The sequence below is a fragment of the Sminthopsis crassicaudata genome, chromosome 3 (assembly GCF_048593235.1).
Source record: "Sminthopsis crassicaudata isolate SCR6 chromosome 3, ASM4859323v1, whole genome shotgun sequence".
Classification (NCBI taxonomy): Eukaryota; Metazoa; Chordata; class Mammalia; order Dasyuromorphia; family Dasyuridae; genus Sminthopsis; species Sminthopsis crassicaudata.
Genome location: NC_133619.1, coordinates 3,335,819 through 3,355,544, shown reverse-complemented (window position 1 = coordinate 3,355,544; position 19,726 = coordinate 3,335,819). Strand labels below are relative to the sequence as shown.

Sequence of the window (19,726 nt, the reverse complement as noted above, 5' to 3'; positions counted from 1 at the left end):
ACCCCCCCCTTCCCTCTTGAAATTATTCTGTCTTTCCTCTGGATGAAGGCTGCGTTATACACGTGTGTCTGCACACGTGTATGTACATATGTACGGCTCTATGTACCCCCAGAGCGCCGAGTCTTTGTCCCGAAGCGCGTGGACGCTTTGAAATGATGAAGCGATCCCCTTATTGACCCTGAGAGGGAAGAACTGCTGACTCGGTAAATCTCCAAGGGACGTTCGCTCCCTCACTCTCCTCCCATCCGCCGATCACGCCAGGGCTGTCTGAGGCTCGCCACGGGGGTCAGCAAGGGCCGCCCTCCCCTCCCCACCTGGGAGCACGTTGAGTGCTCACACGGGGCCTGAGCCAGAGGGGGAGCCCCGGACGCCTCTCACGCTTGAGGTTCCTTCCTGTGACCGTAGTGAACCGAACGGCAACCATCACAAAAGGTCTGGGAGTCCTGGGCTCCGTGGGCAGAGATACGAGTAATGGGGCTAGTTGTGTGTCGGGAAGGACAGCCAGCAAGTGAGGATGCCGGCCCTCCGCTAGGGGCCGCCGGGCCAGAGGCAACTGTCCGGAGAGGGCAGGTGCAAGCTCAACTATCTGAATTTATAGATTTATAAATATATGTTATCCATCTTTCTAAATATAAATTTATAAATATATATTATAAATCTTTCTAAATATAAATTTATAAATATATTTTATAAATCTTTCTAAATATAAATTTATAAATATATATTATAAATCTTTCTAAATATAAATTTATAAATATATTTTATAAATCTTTCTAAATATAAATTTATAAATATATATTATAAATCTTTCTAAATATAAATTTATAAATATATTTTATAAATCTTTCTAAATATAAATATAAATTTATAAATCTTGCCAAACGCTTTCTATTTCCACCATTTTAATTCCCAAGTTCCCAGGAAAATAGAATAGTATTACTACTGCTTCTGGTATGAAGTCTCTGCCAATACATGCTCACGAGAGTCCTTGGGGTAAGCATTTCCTTCGTGCGTAGAAATTAAATAGCCGCCCTATACCAGTTCCACCACACACCGAGCACACTCCCACTCCCCGGACGCTCAGAGAGCCGAGGCACAAAAGCCCAGGCTTTGAGTAATTTTCCCGTATTCCCCCTGGAAGTGTACAGAGACGCGTCGCCCTTCTGGTGGGAAGCCGGCCATCCCCAGAACTGACAGCGGTCCTCGCTGGAGAGCTAAGGGACCCTCGGTGGAGAGGGAAGGAGCCCAGGCGGATCAGATTGGAGGCCTTTGTGTGAGAATAAGCTCCTGCACGTAGGGATTTTTGGGGTCTTGCCGTTCTTTGCATCCAAGGAATCAGGGCTGATCTGACAACGGTTTCCAACGCAGGCTCCATCTTTCTAACGCCGAGTCAGCTCGAGGATTCTCCGACGCCGAGCTCTCGGGGCACAGGTGAGGGAACAATCTGTTGAATTTTCTTTATTAAGGACAGAAGAAGGTACAGGAGCATCTGCTGGGATGAGCATCTGCGCCTGCTAACAGGAGGCCTAGGAAGCCGAGCAAAAATAGGCTTGCCGGCGAAAGCGTCAGGCAGCGAGCGCCATGTGGAAAAGCACCAGCCGGCTCCGGGGAGCCTCTCAGGCATGACAGCAGCCTCTCCCCTCCTGCGCGCCCAGGGACGAGCCGACTCCCCGATATCTGACATCACTGACCCCCAAAGGGGCCCCGGAGTGAACCTTCCGGCATTACAGACCTACAGCCAAGTGCGGAATTCATTCCGGCTCCTCTCCTGGAAGGGAATGAATGTCTCCATGAGGCTGGGGGAACTTTAACCCCCACGACTCCCAGGAAGACCGCAGGAGTTGGGCGGGGCCCATTTCCCCCAACACCCCCAAGGTCCTCCTCTGATGCCCCAGAAGAGACTCGGGGGATTCCTGGGAGCTCATGACGTGCCAGTGAAACTTCTAGACACTAGCCTCGGGACAGGAGCTCCGGACAGAGCGCGTCTCCCCTGAAGATCTGACCCCTGAAATTCAGGCCCCTCAACAAGGAGTCTACAAGGGAATGATTTTGCTTTTAAGTTACAAAAGTCTCAAACCATGTATCAAATATCCATTGACACTGGAGGCCACAAATAACTTTTGTTTTCCTGATGATTCTATTTCAATATTTTGTATTTCCTTTGTAATCCTATTTTCTCGTGTTCTTAAAAGTTTAATTCTGAGAGGGGTCCACAGGCTTCATCAGACGGACCACCCAATCACCAAAAAAGCTCTTTAATCACCCCTGGAAATGTCAAACCCAGCCCCCCCAAATTGTTCACCCACTGTGCTGTGGTCCCAGATGCTCCCCAGAATTACAGAAGTTAGGTTATTCCATCCAGAGGCGAAGGGGAGCAGGACCGGCCCTCTTCCAGCACAGGAAGAGCAATCCGGGGCAAGGACTGGATTTCTGTTTAGCCTCCGAGAGCAGCCACAGAAGCAGGGGGAAATCACAGGAAGTTAAACTGGGGCTGGATGTGAGCAGCTTAAAAGGGGTCTGGAGCAGGGGGCCAGGGAAATTCGGACCAGTTCTGCTGGGCTTAGATGGATTCCTTCAGTAAGGGTGCCCTTCCCAGGAACCTTATCTCATCTGGAGGCTTCCCTGCCCCAGTTCCGCCTCAAAATATTTGTTTCTCGCCTTTGTTTCTCCTGGGCTCAGTTTTCCCAGGGGATGGGGCTTGGAAGGCGGGTGTGGCTTAAAAGAACATTCCCTTAGGGCAGCTCCCTTTGGGCTTTCTGAGCAGGAGCTGGCTGCCTCCTCCGGAGGCCTTATCTTCATGGTGTGACAAGGACCAAAGGAGCCAGCTCTCTATTTACAACTGGAGGGGGCACCAAGAGGGGGATGCGGTTACTCGGCCAAAAGCACCGAGTGGGAAGGTTCAAACCCCCAGCCTCAGAGTCCAGAGTTAGTGGTACTTCCGGGGTACGTGCATGTAGTGTAGAGTTCCAGCCAATGCCCCTCATTTGGGCTCAGCATCTCACTGGCAATCCCCAAGACACAGCCCTGTCTTTCCATGTGGCCGTAAGCTCTGTGGGGGCCAGGACACAGGCCTATGTCCTTCCATGACCCCTTCTGGGCCCTGCAGGTTAAATGGATAGACATGTTTCATGAATAGACAGCACCGCGAGAAGGGGGGAACCGCCACTCTCCAGGCACGACTGGAAAAACCAACCCCAAAACCACACAAAGTCCCAGTCAGAAAGAGGAGTCGGACCAGCTGGCCCCGGGAACAACATGGAAGGGAACCAGAGACTCCCTCGGTGCCGTTCAGGCCCAAGCCAAAGCTTTCCAGAGCATCCCCACCTTCCTTCTGCACCGGGGTGCTCGAGAAAGGCTCCGAAGGGCAGGAAAGCAGAAAGAAAAACCAGCCCGTGTGGCTCTTGGCTACCCTCCTGGATAACAGTTTAATTAGGAGCCACCCAGAGCGATCATTGAGCTTGGTGAACCAGCCAGAGTCCCTCAGTCCGGACCATGGTCCGCCCAGGCAGGGGCAATACAGACAGAAAAGGTGCGGCCCCAGGGCCTGAGGACTCCGTCTGCCCAGGAACAGCCGGCTTGGACACTCGGCAGGGACCAGGAGACGAAGGGCAGATCCAGCCGGCAGGTTTTCCCGACTCTGCCAGGGACGGAGGGGCTACAGGCGGCATCCCTGCAGTGACCCCTGCCTCCTCTGCCATTCACAAACACTGAGCGGATTCTTACTGTCAATCAACAAATTCCTACCTGCTGGATTCCAGGCATCGGGGATACCGAGGAATAAATGAAGCATTATTTTGCTAAATCTGCCTTGCTCCCCTGCACACAACTTAAATTTACGCCTTCAGACCCCGAAATGGGCTCCCAGACAGAAGGAAGGATGCTCCTGCTCTGGGTCAGGCACTAGACTCTGGGCTGGAACAGGGAGGCAAGAATAACGAGGGCTAACGTCCACGGAGCTTGTGGGAACAGCACGCAACCTGACTCCCCACAGCACCCGCGTGGAGGGGCGACCGTTATCCCCATTTTAGAGGGAAGGAAATCAGGTCTCAAAACACCGAGAGACTGGCCAAGAGTCACACCTGTAAAGTAGACAAGAGTCAAACTCAGGGGCCTGAGGGCACTTCCCTGCCAACACCTGACACAAGAACTGGGAAGATGGTCTAGTCTGAACTCCACATTTTACAGAGAAACTGAGGCACAGAGATAGCAAAGGCCTTGCCAAGGTGACTCCCACCCCCAGGGAAAAAGTTAGTGATCGTGGTTTCGAACCAATTTCCTCTGGTTCCTATAAGTCCAGAGCTCTGTTGGTCACAGTCAATTGTTGTTGGGGTTGGTACTCCTAGCAATTATTAGTACTTAGTGGAAACTGCACTAAATGGGTGTGCTCCTAGTTGTAGTTGGCAGTGGTAGTACTACCAGTAGTTAACAGGAAGATGAGGTAGTTAGGAGTACTACTAGCACTAGTAGTACTGACTAGTAGGAGGGAAGGAGGAAATGAGGGAGGGAAGGAGGGAGGGAAGACCACAACACCAAAAGAAGGGGAAAGAAGGCTGGGGGGTCACAGAAGCCCAGTTCAGAACAGAAAAAACCAAAGTGAGCTACACGTAACATCAAAGGTCAGAGCAAGGGAGGGCCCGGCTCAAGGCTCCCGCAGTAGGACAACAAGGGCCTGATAGCAAAGGGCAGAGTGGCGGCTCTGCGAGCCTTGCCCTGTATTATCTCACTGATAGCAGAGAGGACACACCAGAGCCTGGGAGTACCCGGATGTGAATCCATGACAGAAAGTTGCCTCAAGTGAGGGACAGGAGCCTGCAGGGCCAAGGGGTCCCCTGGCCACCGGGGCAGCTCCCGGCTCTCTGGTGATCACAGCAGCGGCACAAAGAAGCACACAGAGACGACCATCCCCAGCAAGGGCTGCCATCCACAAAACAGTGTTCCGGCGCCCAGTTCTGATGCCAGCCAAGCTCCTGTGAGTTACCACCTGATCTTCTCCCTCTACAGGCAAGCAAAGAGCGCTTCCTTAAGTGAAGAAAGTTTCCTGGTGCCTTGAGGAGTCATTCCCCCATGGGCATGTCCCAGCTCTCCCCCCCCAACAGAAGCGTCTAGGATGGCACCAAAGGCTTCTGCCACCCAAGGTGAGCCCAGGCTGTGAGTGCCCAGCTCCCGCCTCAAGCTTCTCATCTGTAACCAGAGGCAGGGGGCGAGATCTCAAAGGTGGCTGCAAGTTTGACTGGAAGGCTAGGGCGGGCTCTCGGAGGCGCAGGCTCAGGTCACTGGGAGGGAACAGGTGGGTGACGGGTAACTGGGTCTGCTCCCAGAGCTGGGATGCAGGCCAGAGGGACCTGGGTCTCCCAGGGACACAGCCAGGCCCTGTCCTGGATCCAATTTGTGAACTGGCGGGGCCAGAAGGTCCATCAGAGATCCTCTCACTTGATAGATGGGGAAAGTGACGCTTGAGGGACTATCCAAGGCCCCAGAAGAATCTGGCTCCCGCCGGGGGCTCATTTCTCCTTTCTGCCATCACAATTAAGGCTACAAGATTTAATCAAGCATCCAGGAGCCTGATAGGAGTCTGATTGTGGCAATGAACTGACCTAATTAGCACAAGCTGGGCTTCTTTCTGGGGCCAGAATGTAATTTCCCCATCTCCTTCCTCTCCGCTTCCTAATTCTGCGCCCGTGGAATCCACGCCCCTCGCCAGGGTATGGCGGGACCACGTTGGGTGGGAGAGGGGAATACAGAAAGAGCTGTCCGAGGTCCATAACCACAAAGTAGGACAGAAGCCCGCTGAGGGCCTGGACTGAGGTCTTTCTCCCGGCTGCCCCCTCTTCCCTCCACAGGGTCAGCATCTGTGAAATGGGTTTGCAGGCCAGCAGCCCGCTCACCAAGGGGGCAGAAAGACCAAAGAGCTTGCCCAGACCGAGCACCGAGTGTTACTAAAACATTAATGAACTCTGACAATTCTCCTGAATTTTGATACATGGCATTTATTATGCTCTTCCCAACCTCTCCCGCATGCTGAGCTCTCGAATATTAACGAGGTAATAACAATAATCCTTCTCTTCAAGGGCCGGGAGGGAGGGGGCTCCAGCTAGGACACCCCCAAAGGTTGCAGGTGGAAGGAAGGCAGCAGCCCTCCGGCTGATCTTTTCCCGGACAGCGGCCTCTTACTGCCCTCCCTGTCCTCCACACTCCCCCCCCCCCATGTTAACTTCCCCACCAAATACAGACTCTCCCCACCCCCCAGGACTCGTCCTATTCTATGTAACTCAGATCTTTTATTTCCTGTGTTCATTTAATGGACTCTTTATTTATTGGATTTATCTGTGAATCTGACTCGGGGTAATTTCTCTAAGGAAAGGAACTGGGTCTCTGTGATTTGTCTTTGCATCCTTAGTACTCAGTTCAGTGCCGGAAACCCAGCAGGTGCCTAATAAATGCTTGCTGATTTGTCCAATCAGAATGGCCCCCGAGTCTTCCACACAAGCCTCTCCAAGAAACGAACATAAGGAGAGATTTCAGCTGGGGGAGGGAGGGGCCTTGGAATCCCACCCCAGCACGCACTCCCCCTCCACAGCACGGGCTCGCCTGCTCCAGCTCGAGGGTCAGAGGTGGAGCTGAATTTGACAATATCCCAACCCGGGGGTTGGTTCTTTGTTTAGTTTGGGGTTTTGAGGCTCTTGGGGTTTGGGTTTTGCCCGGCACACGGCGCCACCGCTGACATTTCTGCAAGTCCCTAAGTTTTCCAAAGGACTTCAGAGACACCACCTCCTGGCAGCTCTGTAGGTGTTACTTCCCCCATTGGGCAGATAAGGGAGCAGCCCAGAGAGGGTCAGGAATTTTTCGGAGCCACACAGCTAGCTAGTAATTCCTGGCGGGATCATGACAAAGGCCAGGAGGCCCTCGGGCTTTCCAGAGGCAAAGGGGGCTTTCCGAGTGGCCGGCTCCCCTCGGAGGGCCCTCGGGAGACACTCTGCCTTTCAGCTGCAGGAACTCTCTCACCCACCTCATCTCTGCTTCTCAGTTTGCTTTTCTTTTCTTTTTTATTAATTTTTATAATTATAACATTTTCTTTGACAGTACATATGCATAGGTATTTTTTATTTTTTTTACAACATTATCCCTTGTACTCCCTTCTGTTCTGAGTTTTCCCCCTCCTTCCCTCCACCCCCTCCCCTAGATGGCAGGCCTTCCCATACAGATTAAATATCTTCTAGTATATCCTAGGTCTCAGTTTGCTTTTCAATCCCAACTAAAATCCTCCCTTCTCCCAGGAAGCCTTAACCAGACCCTCCTAATTCCAGCATCTTCCGGCTGTTAATGATTTCCCACTTCTCCTATGCACGGCTCGTCTGTATGAATGGGTTTGCTTGTGGTCTGCCCCCCTCCCCCACCAGGAGTTCCCAGTCTTGTCAGAACACCAAGTGATAAGAGACCCTACTCTGCAGGTGGCCTTTGGCTCCTTCAGGAAAGCTGCAAAAGGGAGGGGGGCTCAGAAAGCAGCCAGGCTCAAGCCCACCTGAACATGGGAAGGCAATATTTCCTCTTAGGAGGCAGCTCTCGCTCTCAGGCCGGCTCCGGACACTTGTCCCGAACCCACAGCTGGTCTTGTTCCTATTAGAGCAAAACTAGCGACTCTGGGGCCAGAGATTCTCAATTCAAATCCCACGTCTTCTGCTCCCTATGAGGCCTTGACATAGCTTCTACTGAAAAAGAGGGGGCCCAGGGGATGGCCTGGAGGGCCCAGGGGATGGCCTGGAGGCCCAGGGGATGGCCTGGAGGGCCAGGGGATGGCCTGGAGGGCCAGGGGATGGTCTGGAGGGCCAGGGGATGGCCTGGAGGGCACAGGGGATGGCCTGGAGGCCCAGGAGATGGCCTGGAGGCCCAGGGGATGGTCTGGAGGGCCAGGGGATGGTCTGGAGGGCCCAGGGGATGGTCTGGAGGGCCCAGGGGATGGCCTGGAGGGCCCAGGGGATGGTCTGGAGGGCCCAGGGGATGGCCTGGAGGCCCAGGGGATGGCCTGGAGGGCCAGGGGATGGCCTGGAGGGCCAGGGGATGGTCTGGAGGGCCAGGGGATGGCCTGGAGGGCACAGGGGATGGCCTGGAGGCCCAGGAGATGGCCTGGAGGCCCAGGGGATGGTCTGGAGGGCCAGGGGATGGTCTGGAGGGCCCAGGGGATGGTCTGGAGGGCCCAGGGGATGGCCTGGAGGGCCCAGGGGATGGTCTGGAGGGCCCAGGGGATGGTCTGGAGGGCCAGGGGATGGTCTGGAGGGCCAGGGGATGGTCTGGAGGGCCAGGGGATGGTCTGGAGGGCAGAGGGGATGGTCTGGAGGGCAGAGGGGATGGCCTGGAGGGCCCAGGGGATGGCCTGGAGGGCCAGGGGATGGCCTGGAGGGCAGAGGGGATGGCCTGGAGGGCAGAGGGGATGGCCTGGAGGGCAGAGGGGATGGCCCAGGGGATGGCCTGGAGGACCATTCCAGTTCTGATGTGCTGTCAGTGCCCTCGTGAGCTGTGGACATTTCTTAGGGGAGGCATCTGATAAGCACTTCTGAAGCAGCTACTCTGTGCCCCTGTGCCAAAGGCCGGGATCAAGAAGAGGCAAATGACGAGCCTGCCGTGGGAGCCCCCAGTTTAAGGGGAAGAAAAAGCTGGAGCCTTCCAGGCCCATGGCAGCCTTCCGGAATTGGGTGGCGGGGCTCTGGGCTGGAGAAGTTCTCCCGGTAACAGTCGTGGGGGAACAAATCCAGGACAGAGAGACGGACGTTTGTCTGATTCAAATGGAAAGCCGCTTGAGGGGAGAGAAGCCGGAGAGCATCTTTAGGGAAAGTCAAAGGAGGGAAGGGAATGTCCGAGGGAGGAGGCCAAGCTCAGCAGCTCCCCCCCCCCCCCCCAGTGGCTCCAGCCTCTCTCCGGCCTCTCCAATCCAGCAGCTCACCACGAACGAAAGCTAATCCTGCTGCTGGAGTCCCCTTGTCGCACACACGGCGCTGCCACGCACCACTTTCCGGAAAAACAAAGGCAGCCTCCAGCTCTCTGGAAAGCTCCATCCTGCCCTCGAGAACGAAGGAGGGAATGAAGGCACAGATCATGCCCTGCGCGCGGCTTCTTTCCGGAGGGGCTCCCTCCCCTGAATCCACTCAGCCGGGGTGAGAGCCCCACCCCCACCCCAGGCCGCCCGGACGCAGCTCCCGGGGACGGAGGAGCCCAATCCTCGAGCACCCCCGAAAGGACAATCTGGAGCCTCAGGGGAGCGTCCGCCACGTCGGGGGAGAGCAAGAGACGAGGAAACGGCGCAAATAACCTCGAGGGAGCCGTTCACCCCCCACCGTGCAGCCTCGCTAGGAATCTACAGGTTTCCTGGGACAGCCCATTCTTCCGCAGCCTGGGAGTTTGCTGCGAGCTTAAGAGAACCCGATCTTGCACACGCTCTGGGCGGTAAAAGCCGAACAGCTCGTTCCCCGCACTCGCGGGCCAGTCCATAGCACCCCAGGGCCCCCCAGAAACCGGCGAGCTGGGAACCCCCGGGGCCTCCTCCGCCCCGCCCAGCGTCCGCCCGGGCAGCCGGGGCAGAGTTCACCTTCCAAGCCGGGGTTCGGATTCCGCGGGGAGAACCGTCCTGCCCCCGCTCCGGCTCCGAGTCCAAGAAGGCGGCTGGGAGCCGCAAGGCTGCAGGATTCGCAGCCCTTACGACGCGCTCCTTACCGCTAGAGCCCGTAGCGAGGAGGGAACGGGAGTCTGAATGAATGGATCTCGGGGCGGGCCGCGCAGCAGCCGGAAGGGAAGGCTCGGGGCTCCGGGGCTGCTGCGGCCGGCCCCGGCTTCCTCGGGAGGAGCAGACGCCCCCGCGGCAGAACGCCGGCACCCTCCGCTCACAATCGGCGCGCCCCCCGCCCAGGTGTGGGGCCTCCGTCTCGCGCCCTCCCCTCCCCCGCGCCGGGCTCCAAGCTCAAAGGGCGAGCTTCGGGGCCGAGTCACCTTGTCCGCTCCGGCTCCCGCTAACTTTGGGGCGGGCGGCCCCGGGCGGCCGGAGCGGAGCCCCGGCCGGGCCACTCCGGCTCCCCGCTCACGCCTCCCCGCACGCCGGGCTCGAGACCCGGAGCCCTCCCAGCCCCGGCTCACCGCGAGCAACTGGTCGCTCGGCAGCGCCCCCGCCCCCCGGCCGCCTCCGACCCTCCGCGGCCCCGGCCCGAGTCAGCGGGCTCCGCCCGAGGCTGCCCCGGGAGAGGCAGGCTCACAAAGGGGCGGCGGGCTGGGGAGGCGGCGACCGCAGGGGGGCCTCCCGCTCAGCCGGCGCCACAGGAGGGAGGAGAAGAGCCGGGAGCCGCACGGAGGGCGCCGGCCGGGGCCGGGGAGGCGGCGGGCCGCGGGGCTCGCTCCCTGCCCCCGGCTCCTCCGGGTTTCTGCCCCGGGCGGCGCGCACACACTCACGGCCGCACACTCGCTCCCTCCGCTCTCCACACGTCCCCACACTCCCCACGCGCGCGCACTCCCCCGCCCCCCGCTCCGTACCCAGCATGGAGAAGATGAAGTCCTTGGCCGTGTGGATCTCCAGGGCCCTCTGGTCGTCGTACTCCCGCTGGTCGTGCCGGGTGAATTCCTGGATGAGTTTGTTGAGCTCCTCGATGCGGGCCCCCGATCGGAAATCGAGCTCGGGGAAGGCGGGCTTGTGGCCGCCCGAGCCCGCGCCGGAGCCCGAGCCCGAGCCCGAGCCCGCCTTGCTGGCCACGGGAGCCGCCATCTTCATGCGAGCCGCCCCGGAGTCTCGGCGCGGGGAGCTCCGCCGCCCCGGGCCCGGCCCGACCCCAGCCCCGGCCTGCGGCCGCTCCTGGACGTGGCGCGGGCGGCGGCTCAGCCTCCGCCTCCCTCCCGCGCGCTCCGGGCTGCCCGCCGGGGCCCGAGCCGAGCTCCCGGCGGGGGCTGAGCCGCGGCGCGCGCGTGAGAGCGAGCGTGCGAGTGGGCGAGGGGCGCCCGGGCCCCGAGCCTGCCCGAGGGGATCGTGCCGCTCCCGGAGCCCGGAGCCCGGAGCTAGGCGGCGGCGGCGGCGGCGGGAGTCCGGGCCCGGCCTCGGCCGCGGCCCCAGCGGCTTCCTGGCCGCCCGGCTCCGGCGCCGGGAAAGTGCGGTCTGCAGCCGGCGAAATTCACCAGCCCTGAAATCAACAAGCTGCTGCTCGTGCGGGAGCTGCCGCGGCGGCTGGGGCGAGCCCGGAGCAGCTAGGCGGCGGCGGCGGCGGCGGCCCCATTTAAAGAGACAGCGCACCCAGCGGCGGCGCGGGGGAGGGAGGGAAGCCGCGCACAGCTCCCCCGCCCTCCCGGCCGAGACCGCGCTCCCGATCCCGGGGACCCAGCCGAGCGGCGCTCCCGGGGGCCGGCACCGAGGGGGCAGCGCAGGCCGCCTCGCCCTCCGAGGTTCCAGGCGGAGGCAGGAGCGTGCCGGGGGGAGGGGGCGGGGAGGGGGCGCGCCTCCTCCGCCCCGGTGGAGCCCGGGTCCCCCGAGGGGCAGGAGAAAGAAACCCCGAGTCTGCCGCCCTCCTCCCTGGACGCCCCCACCCACACCCCGGATTGGGGGCTAGGAGAGGACTGAGACGCTCCCTCGGGCCGTCCCGGGAGGAGAAAAGCTGGGGAGCGGGGGGGGGGGGGGGGGGCCCATTGCCAACTGCCCCTGCCTTCCCCAAACGGTGGCGCGGGCAGGACCTTTGAGCCCCCCCCCACCTCAGGAGGGAGATGGGCCACCTCCGTTTTACAGAAGGAGAAACTGAGTCCCAGAGACATCAGTGACGGGGCGAATCCAGAGAGCCGGTGTCTGCACAAAGCAGGCACAGATTCGGCTTTGAAGGACGCGGTAGAAGGGGATCCCCCCATGCCGCCCCCCACTCCCTCCCCCCCCCCCCCCACGCTGTGATTCGTGTTATTGTATGTGACGGGAGGAAGCAGGTGGATGTGCTGAGTGTTCGGCCCAAGAACGAGGCCTGACGGGGCTACAATGTATCCCACACTGCTAAGGGGTGAAAATGCGCGGGGGGAGGGCCGTCCGGGACAACTCACTCAGGCCTGGCTCAGGACAAGAGGAACCCAGGGTGCACCCGGGGAGATGTGGGACCCGGCTCCCCCGCTGCCCCTTCTCCCCCATCAGCTCCAGGTGGGGACTGAGGCTCTCCTAAAGCAAGCGTGGAACAGTGTCAGTGTAGGGCCCAGTTCTCAGCCTGGACCGGAGCTGCCTCCCAAACCGCCTCTAGGTCAGACCCCTCATTTTGCAGATGAGGAAACTGAGGCCCTGGGAGGAGTGATTTCTGTCTGCTGTGCCTTGAGAGGTGGATCAAAGGGGGAAGGAGCAAGGCAGGCAGAGCCAGTACCAGGAAACCGGGGAACCTTCCAGGAAGAAGATCCATATGGAAAGGATCCTGATGTAGATAGATCTACATGGATAGGATCTTAATGGAGATAAAAGATCTACATGGATAGGATCTTAATGGAGATAAAAGATCTACATGGATAGGATCTTAATGGAGATAAAAGATCTACATGGATAGGATCTTAATGGAGATAGAGGATCTACATGTTTAGGATCTTAATGGAGATAAAAGATCTACATGGATAGGATCTTAATGGAGATAAAAGATCTATATGGAAGGATCTTGATGCAGATAGGAGATCTACATGGACAGGATCTTGATGGAGATAGAAGATCTATATGGAAGGATCTTGATGCAGATAGGAGATCTACATGGACAAGATCTTGGTGGAGATAGAAGATCTATATGGAAGGATCTTGATGCAGATAGGAGATCTACATGGACAAGATCTTGATGCAGATAGAGGATCTATATGGAAGGATCTTGATGCAGATTGGAGATCTACATGGACAGGATCTTGGTGGAGATAGAAGATCTACATGGAAGGATCTTGATGCAGATAGAGGATCTACATGGACAGGATCTTGATGCAGATAGAGGATCTATATGGAAGGATCTTGATGCAGATAGGAGGTCTACATGGACAGGATCTTGGTGGAGATAAAAGATCTCCATGGATAGGATCTTGATGGAGATAGTCCAGGGCTTTTCCAGGGGTAGAGGCGTTCCCAGAGGCACACAGAGCAGGGCTATGGGTTGAGTAGGAGGGACAGGGTACCTGTAGGCAGAGGTGGATCACAAAGCTGGGAAAGGCAGTTAGGGCCACATCATTGTGGGCATGAACACGCCAAGATAACAGGCGTCTCCTTTAAAAAGTGAAAGGATCCATCCAGGTAGATGACGGTTCTGTTAATGAGCACTCTAAACAGTTACGTTTTTAACGAGTGAAATGCTTAATAAAACCAGAGGCGTTTCTAGAAGCAGTTGCCAGCTTCCCAAGCAAAGCAAAGGATTTGAGATCAGCCTTCTCAGGGAGCTGCTGCAGACTTACAAGGAAAAGTCATCATCAAATGAATCCTTCCATCAGCAAATATCTATTGAATTTGGCCTGGAAGCGGACCCCTGGCTTAGCCCCACCCCCTAGGGTGGGGAGGAGGGCTGTGGGCAAACGATACCTGAGGTAACTTGGGATGCAGAGAGCACTGGACCCAGCTTCCCATCCATCCTCTGACACCTGGTGACAGGGGAGGAGTCCATTTGCTCTCTGACCGTCAATCTCCTCATCTATAAAACAGGAATCGTATTTTTGCTCCTGATTCACAAGGTTCTTCTGAAGAACGAATGAAACTGTATGTGCTTGATGAGCTTCAGAAACTCGAGTGGCCTCTGCTCTATGGGAGCATGGGAGTGGTTCCTGCACCAGACTGCAGACTAATGGAGCAACTAACTAAACTCGCAGGAAGAGGGCAATGAAATGCTAAATTTCAGGCAAAAATTCCAGCTCCTCCCCCTCCCCCACAGGAGGAGCTGCTCACTCCAGTCCACATTCCAGCCACCTCTGGGTCTGAAGTCCAAAGGGAATCTCCCCCTCTCTAGCCCCCCACCAAGCCCCACCCACCCCTCTGCTGGATAAGGTGCTTTCTCCCCCTCCCATAACCTTGTATCTGTTTTACTTGTGGGGCTATTATGTTAGTCTGCATTCACACAGTTTCCTTATCTGTAAATTCCCTGTACCAGTGACATCACAGGTCTCCCATCCTTATATGTCCTTTGTTTCCATTCAGCATAATGTGAGTTCCTGGAGGGCAGCCCGCACACGCCCCCAAGCATATAATAACAATCTGCTGACCAGAAGTTTTCTGAGGAAAAAGGGTCTCTGAATAGTCTGGAACAGATAAAGAATTTGACCTGGGTCTTAAAGAATAGATGTATTCTGGGAAAGCGGCAGAGATAATGAGATCATTCAGAGTAAAGGGGCTAACCTGGGAAAAGACGGATTTTTTAAAATTCAGTCACTTAAGCATTTATTTAGTATTAGGAGTATATGGAGGGTCAGGGATACCCAGCACCTGGGGGGAAGAACCTTCCAGGCCTTTTCAGGGCTCCTCATCCAACTTGACATCCACCTGCCATTCAGTGCCTCCCTGTAGCTCCAGGAAGCTGAAACATGGGCAGCGGCTGCACCCAGGTAAGAGCATTTCAGGAGAGGAGCTAAGCCAGGATGAGGGTAACCCATCATCCTTGGGGGGAAGCCCACCCCGAGCATGTAAAGAGCTCCTCTGGGGGGATGGGGGCATGAGAACAATTTGTTCCAACAGCCGTGAGGGCAGCTTAGAGCTTGGTCAGCCGGGGAAGATGCCGTGGGCATCCAGGGCCACGGACAGTCATCCTGACTTCCGATGGCCACTGGCCTTGGACTCGGAAAGGAAGAATGAGGCCCATGGCTGTGTGCCAGTCGGCCTCGCTTAAATCCAATGCGCTCCCCCGCCAGGAGAGCAGCCCACGGAGTCACTGCCCTGCTTCAGAAACGAAGGTGGACGACAGCATGTTTAGCCCCCGTGTGCTCGACAAACGCAGCCACCGAGAAAGGTCCTTTCTCATAAGAAACTCACATTCCGATGGGAAAGACAAGCGTGTATACGTGTGTGCACATACAGAGGTCTGTATGCATGGATGCAATATGCATACTCCTATAGGGTTATAGGCAATATGCTTATAGATATATACATACATGGTCCTATAGATTTATATGCAATATGCTTAGAGGTACATGCATACATACTCCTATAGGGTTATAGGCAATATGCTTATAGATATATATGCTTCTATAGGTATACACACACGCTTATATAAATATACATATGGACTTACATGTACATAAATAGATGCTCAGATATATTTATATGTATCTATACATATGTGCTTGTATACATGCATGCTTACAGATATATACACATATGCTTCTATATATGTGCTTATAGAGGTGTATGCAAACACAGGTATATACACATGGATGCTTATCCACATATATTATAGAGATAGATAGATGTGTGTGTATGAATATATGCATATTGACAATAAAAATAAGATAATCAATGGAAATAAACACAAAGTACTTCAATAAAGGGTAATTTGAGAAAGAAGCTGCTGCCTCCTGTTCTCCCTCCTCCTCCTCATAGCTTAGGCTGGTGCTGGTCCAGCTCACAGGTTCTTGTGATGGTTTCACTTGAGGCCCTTAAGTTAAACTGGATAAACGATGTCATCCTCACCGCCCCTGTGTGCATTTGCACCCAGTTCTCCACAGACTGATCAGCTTCTATCTGTTCAGTCTGGTTTCATATTTACTATACTTTATTTAGGGGCAAGGGCAGCAAGTGGCACAGTAGATAGACGATGGGTCCGGAGTCAGAAAGACCAGCCTTGGACACTATCCGTGTGACCTTGGGCAAGTCACTTAACCCTATTTGCCTCAGTTTCCTCATCTGTAAAATGATCTGGAGAAAGAAACGGCCGATCACTCCAGTCCCTCGGCTTAGAAAACCCCAAATGGGATCATGAACAGTGGGATATGACTGAAACAATTGAAAAACAATATTTAATGATGATGATAAAAGCTAACAGTAACATTATATAAAAGCTAACAGAAACACACTTTAAGGTTTACAAAGCACTTTACATGTATTTTGATGTTATCTCCCTACTATCCCTGTCAGGGGAGTGTTGTTATTATCCTCATTTCACAGATGAAGAAACTGAGACTGAGAGTAGTGGCCTATTCCGCATAGTATGTGATGCAGCCCCCACACTCAGGGCTTTCTGACTCGGCCCTCCACCAGCCAGCTTGCTCTCCCAATCCAACGGGACTGAATCCCGGTCTCTCCTCCGAGGGCCATTGCATTCCCCCCACACACGTAAAGCTAAATGCAATCTTTCCTCACTTCTCTCTGCCTCTTAAAGCCCGTCTTCCTTCCTCCTGGCCAAGGCTTTGCCAACACCCCAAGAAATTAGCGTTCTTTCCTATTGCATTTTTACTTAATTTTCTGGGTATTTAGAAGGTTTTCTCCCAGGAAAATGGATTGTTTCACATTTATACCCACGGAGAGAGTCACCTCAGGTAGGTTCTTAACTAATTTCTGCTGAATTATGGTTGCTGACCCCAAGAGATAGCGTGGATAGAGTGCTTCAGGAGGTTGAGCCATGTGACCCTGGACAAGTCAGTCTTTCAGCCTCAGTTTTCTCATCTGCAAAGGGGGTTAATAAAAGCAGATGCCTCAAAGGCTTGTTGAGAGGATTAAGTGAGATATTTGTAAAGTGCTTTGTAAATTTTCAAAAACAAATGCTCACTATTATTTTTGAATTGCCTTGAAGCCTTGAGTGAGGAGGAAGGCTTGGACTTGGGAGGCAAGTCCCCTGGTTTGTCTGCTTTGAAGCCCAGTGCTTTTTAACTGACAACTGTGCAAAGAAGGTAAAGCAAGTGTTATAAACTCCATTTTGCAGATGAGTAAACTGAGACCCAGGCAGTAAGTTCCAGAAGTGAACCTCTACACGGTCTTCTGCTGAAACACCAAACAAACCAAAAGCAGCAAAGCTGCCCCTCAGAGCCGTGGGACAAAGAAAAGCAGGGAGGGCAGTCTGGGGGAGACTTGCTGGGGAGACATCTCTACTGAAGCGGGTAGCTCTGCAGCCTGCCAGGCAGGAAGGCTTTGGACGCTGCCTTCAGCTGCGGAACATCCTGTCCGAGCCCAAGAGGCTGGTTGGTTTTCAGAAACGGTTTTCCATCCTGAATCTTACAGCCCACCATATTGTGTTGGGAGCCTTTGGGAAAAGCCTTCGCAGCACAGGCCAGAGCGCCTTCCCTAGAAGTCTGGGGAGGAGGGAGCGCGAGGGGGAAGCATGCTGAGACTCCATTGCAGATGGGGGAGGGGAGCCAAAGACAGCATTAAAAATAGCAAGAGATGGAGCCACATGATGGATTAACGAAATTGAATTTTAAATGATTCTTGGAGCCTGGTGGGGCTTTAAATAGCAGCACCAAGTGGCTTGGAGAGTTGGAGTTCGGTGTAGACTCATACAGGCAGAAGTAAGTGGCCCAGTTCTCTCACCATCTGGGAAGTTCAAATCTGCCTCGACATCTCCAACGCCTCACGGACACAGCTGGTTCAGGGTCACTCCCCTGCTCAGATGTCTTACTAGCTCCCTATGGCCTTTAAGGGAAAAGGGAAAATACTCGGAGGGTCCTTTACAGATTCCAATCCCACTCTCCAGAGTGATCTCAAATAAATCTCCTTCCTCCCTCCCTCCTGAAACACACCCTGTGTACCAGGAAGATCGCCCCATGGTGCTCGTGCCCGACCTGCCCTCGCCTCTGCCCGCTGGAATCCCTAATCCCCTCCGCTCCGAGGAGCCGAGAGGTCTCCTTACACCCTCTTGCTGCCTCTTGCCCCTGCCCATGAGCCAGCCTTCCATGTACATTCTTCATATTTTAAGTTTTCTGGTCGGTATATATTTCTTTTCCCTCTTTGTTATAAGCTCCCCACAGGTCTGGGCCGTTTTCATTTCTGTCTTTGTTCGGCTGAAAGGAAATTTCACAGAACTGGATTAAATTAGAAAAGCAGACACGGGAAGGACACAGAGTGCCTGACTGAGTAAGTCGCTGTCTCATTACAAGAACCTCAGGATTCTCTGAATCATCTGTGGACCAGAGAGTGTCTGTGTCTGTATGTGTGTGTGTGTGTGTGTGTGTGTGTGTGTGTGTGTGTATGTGTGTGTGTGTGTGTGTGTCCTTGTACATCTATTTCTGTGTCACTGTATTTAGGAGAAATACACATATCTCTGGGGCAGGGAACTCAACGAAGGGCTTCTTTTAGGAGGCAGCTCATGAACTAAGCCCAAAGCAATCCACATTTTCCAAGAGGCCAAAACGAAATAGAAAATAAGTCGTCCTGAGCGTGGGGCAAAGGTGAGGGGCGGAATGATGGGTTCTGAAAACACCAGACAGACCAAGTTGGCTGGAATGCAGACAGTACCTGAGGGGCAGTGGCAGCTGGAAGGGACCCAAGGGTGTCTCGTCAGTCTCCCCCATTATACAGCCCTAAGAAGGGAAATTATCTCCATTTAAGACTCTTTGCTACCTTCCCAAGGGGAAAGCGTTCCCTTGACCGAGGAGTTATTTCTGAATTACAAGTTTTACAGAAATGAAGCTTTAGTGCCGAACTCACCTAAGGTGGCTGGAATATAAGACCAGGTCTTTTTTACTCCAAATCTGCTACCTTTCATTCTGAGAAATAGCTTTTCTAAAGAAAACTCTAAAAGATAAAACATAACAATATAACAAACACCACAATACTAAGGTTGACACTTTTTAAACAATGATAGATTTTGTTGTTGTTTTTCCTCTGCTACAATCTTGTCCCCTGGAAGTGGTGTTTTCTGGACCTTTAAGCCTGTATAGATGGCAAAAAGGTCACACAATTGGTCAGAAGGAGATTACAGGGGCTCCTGTGCTGGAGCCAGGGCAAGATTCTGTTGCACTGTTTAAACTTGAATCTGAGTCACAATCGCAGGACCAGCAGAAGCGCCAGTATGCGAGAGCTTGTGACCACAGGGGAGCCGATATCCTGATCACATTTTTCAGGGTGAAAAAGAGTGCTTGTAGTAACTTGGAGACTGGAACACAGGCCAGGAAAGTAGCAAAAACATTTCTCCCTGGATCATACCAACATGAAAGAACTCAAAACTTACAGGATCCCAGAATTATCTTTGGAAACAGCTACACAGCAACCCAAAATTTGGGACGATGCTCTTTCCACTCTACAAGCAGAGCCCTATTTTAACATAAAATTAAAAGTCAAGAAATAGGCTGAAAAAAATGATCAAATAGCAGGAAAAGGTCCTGATTTTTAAAAGTTACTATTTTGATAGGGAAGATCAAAACACAAAAGCAGAAGATGATAAAGTCAGAACTGTTCAATCTAAAATCTCAAAGAAAAATATGAATTGGTTTCAGGACATGGGAGAGCACAAAAAGAATTTTTTTTTTTTTGCTCAGGCAATTGGGGTTAAGTGACTTGCTCAGGGTCACTTGGCTAGGAAGTATTAAGTGTTTGAGGCTGGATTTGAACTCGGGTCCTTCTGACTTCAGTGGTGGCACACTAAAAAGGATTTTTTAAATGAAGTAACAGATAGAAGAAAGATGTGAAGATAAATGAGAGTCATGAAAAAAAACCATGGAAAAAGAATCAGTAGCTTGGTAGAGGAGGCACAAAAATAGTGAAGAAAATAGCACCTTTAAAAAAATCAGCAAATTGTAAAAGACAAACCCACACATACACACACAACACAGAGAGACAGAGACATAGAGGGAGAGGACAGAAACA

The 19,726-nt window shown here is 54.0% G+C and overlaps 1 protein-coding gene across 2 annotated transcripts in view; it reads right to left on the bottom strand.

Annotated features, from left to right (window-relative positions):
* Window positions 1-11,241, bottom strand: part of MB21D2 (Mab-21 domain containing 2) — a 61,323-nt gene extending 50,082 nt beyond the window's left edge. Inside the window, exon 1 of one of the 2 annotated variants that reach the window (XM_074297857.1) lies at window positions 10,510-11,241. In XM_074297857.1, coding sequence (XP_074153958.1) covers window positions 10,510-10,744 — 235 coding nt within the window. In that variant the 5' untranslated portion in view covers window positions 10,745-11,241. Of the gene's footprint in view, window positions 1-9,975; window positions 10,131-10,509 lie in introns of those variants that run through there. The other variant, XM_074297860.1, reaches the window with a different exon arrangement.
* Between the last annotated feature and the right edge of the window lie 8,485 nt (window positions 11,242-19,726).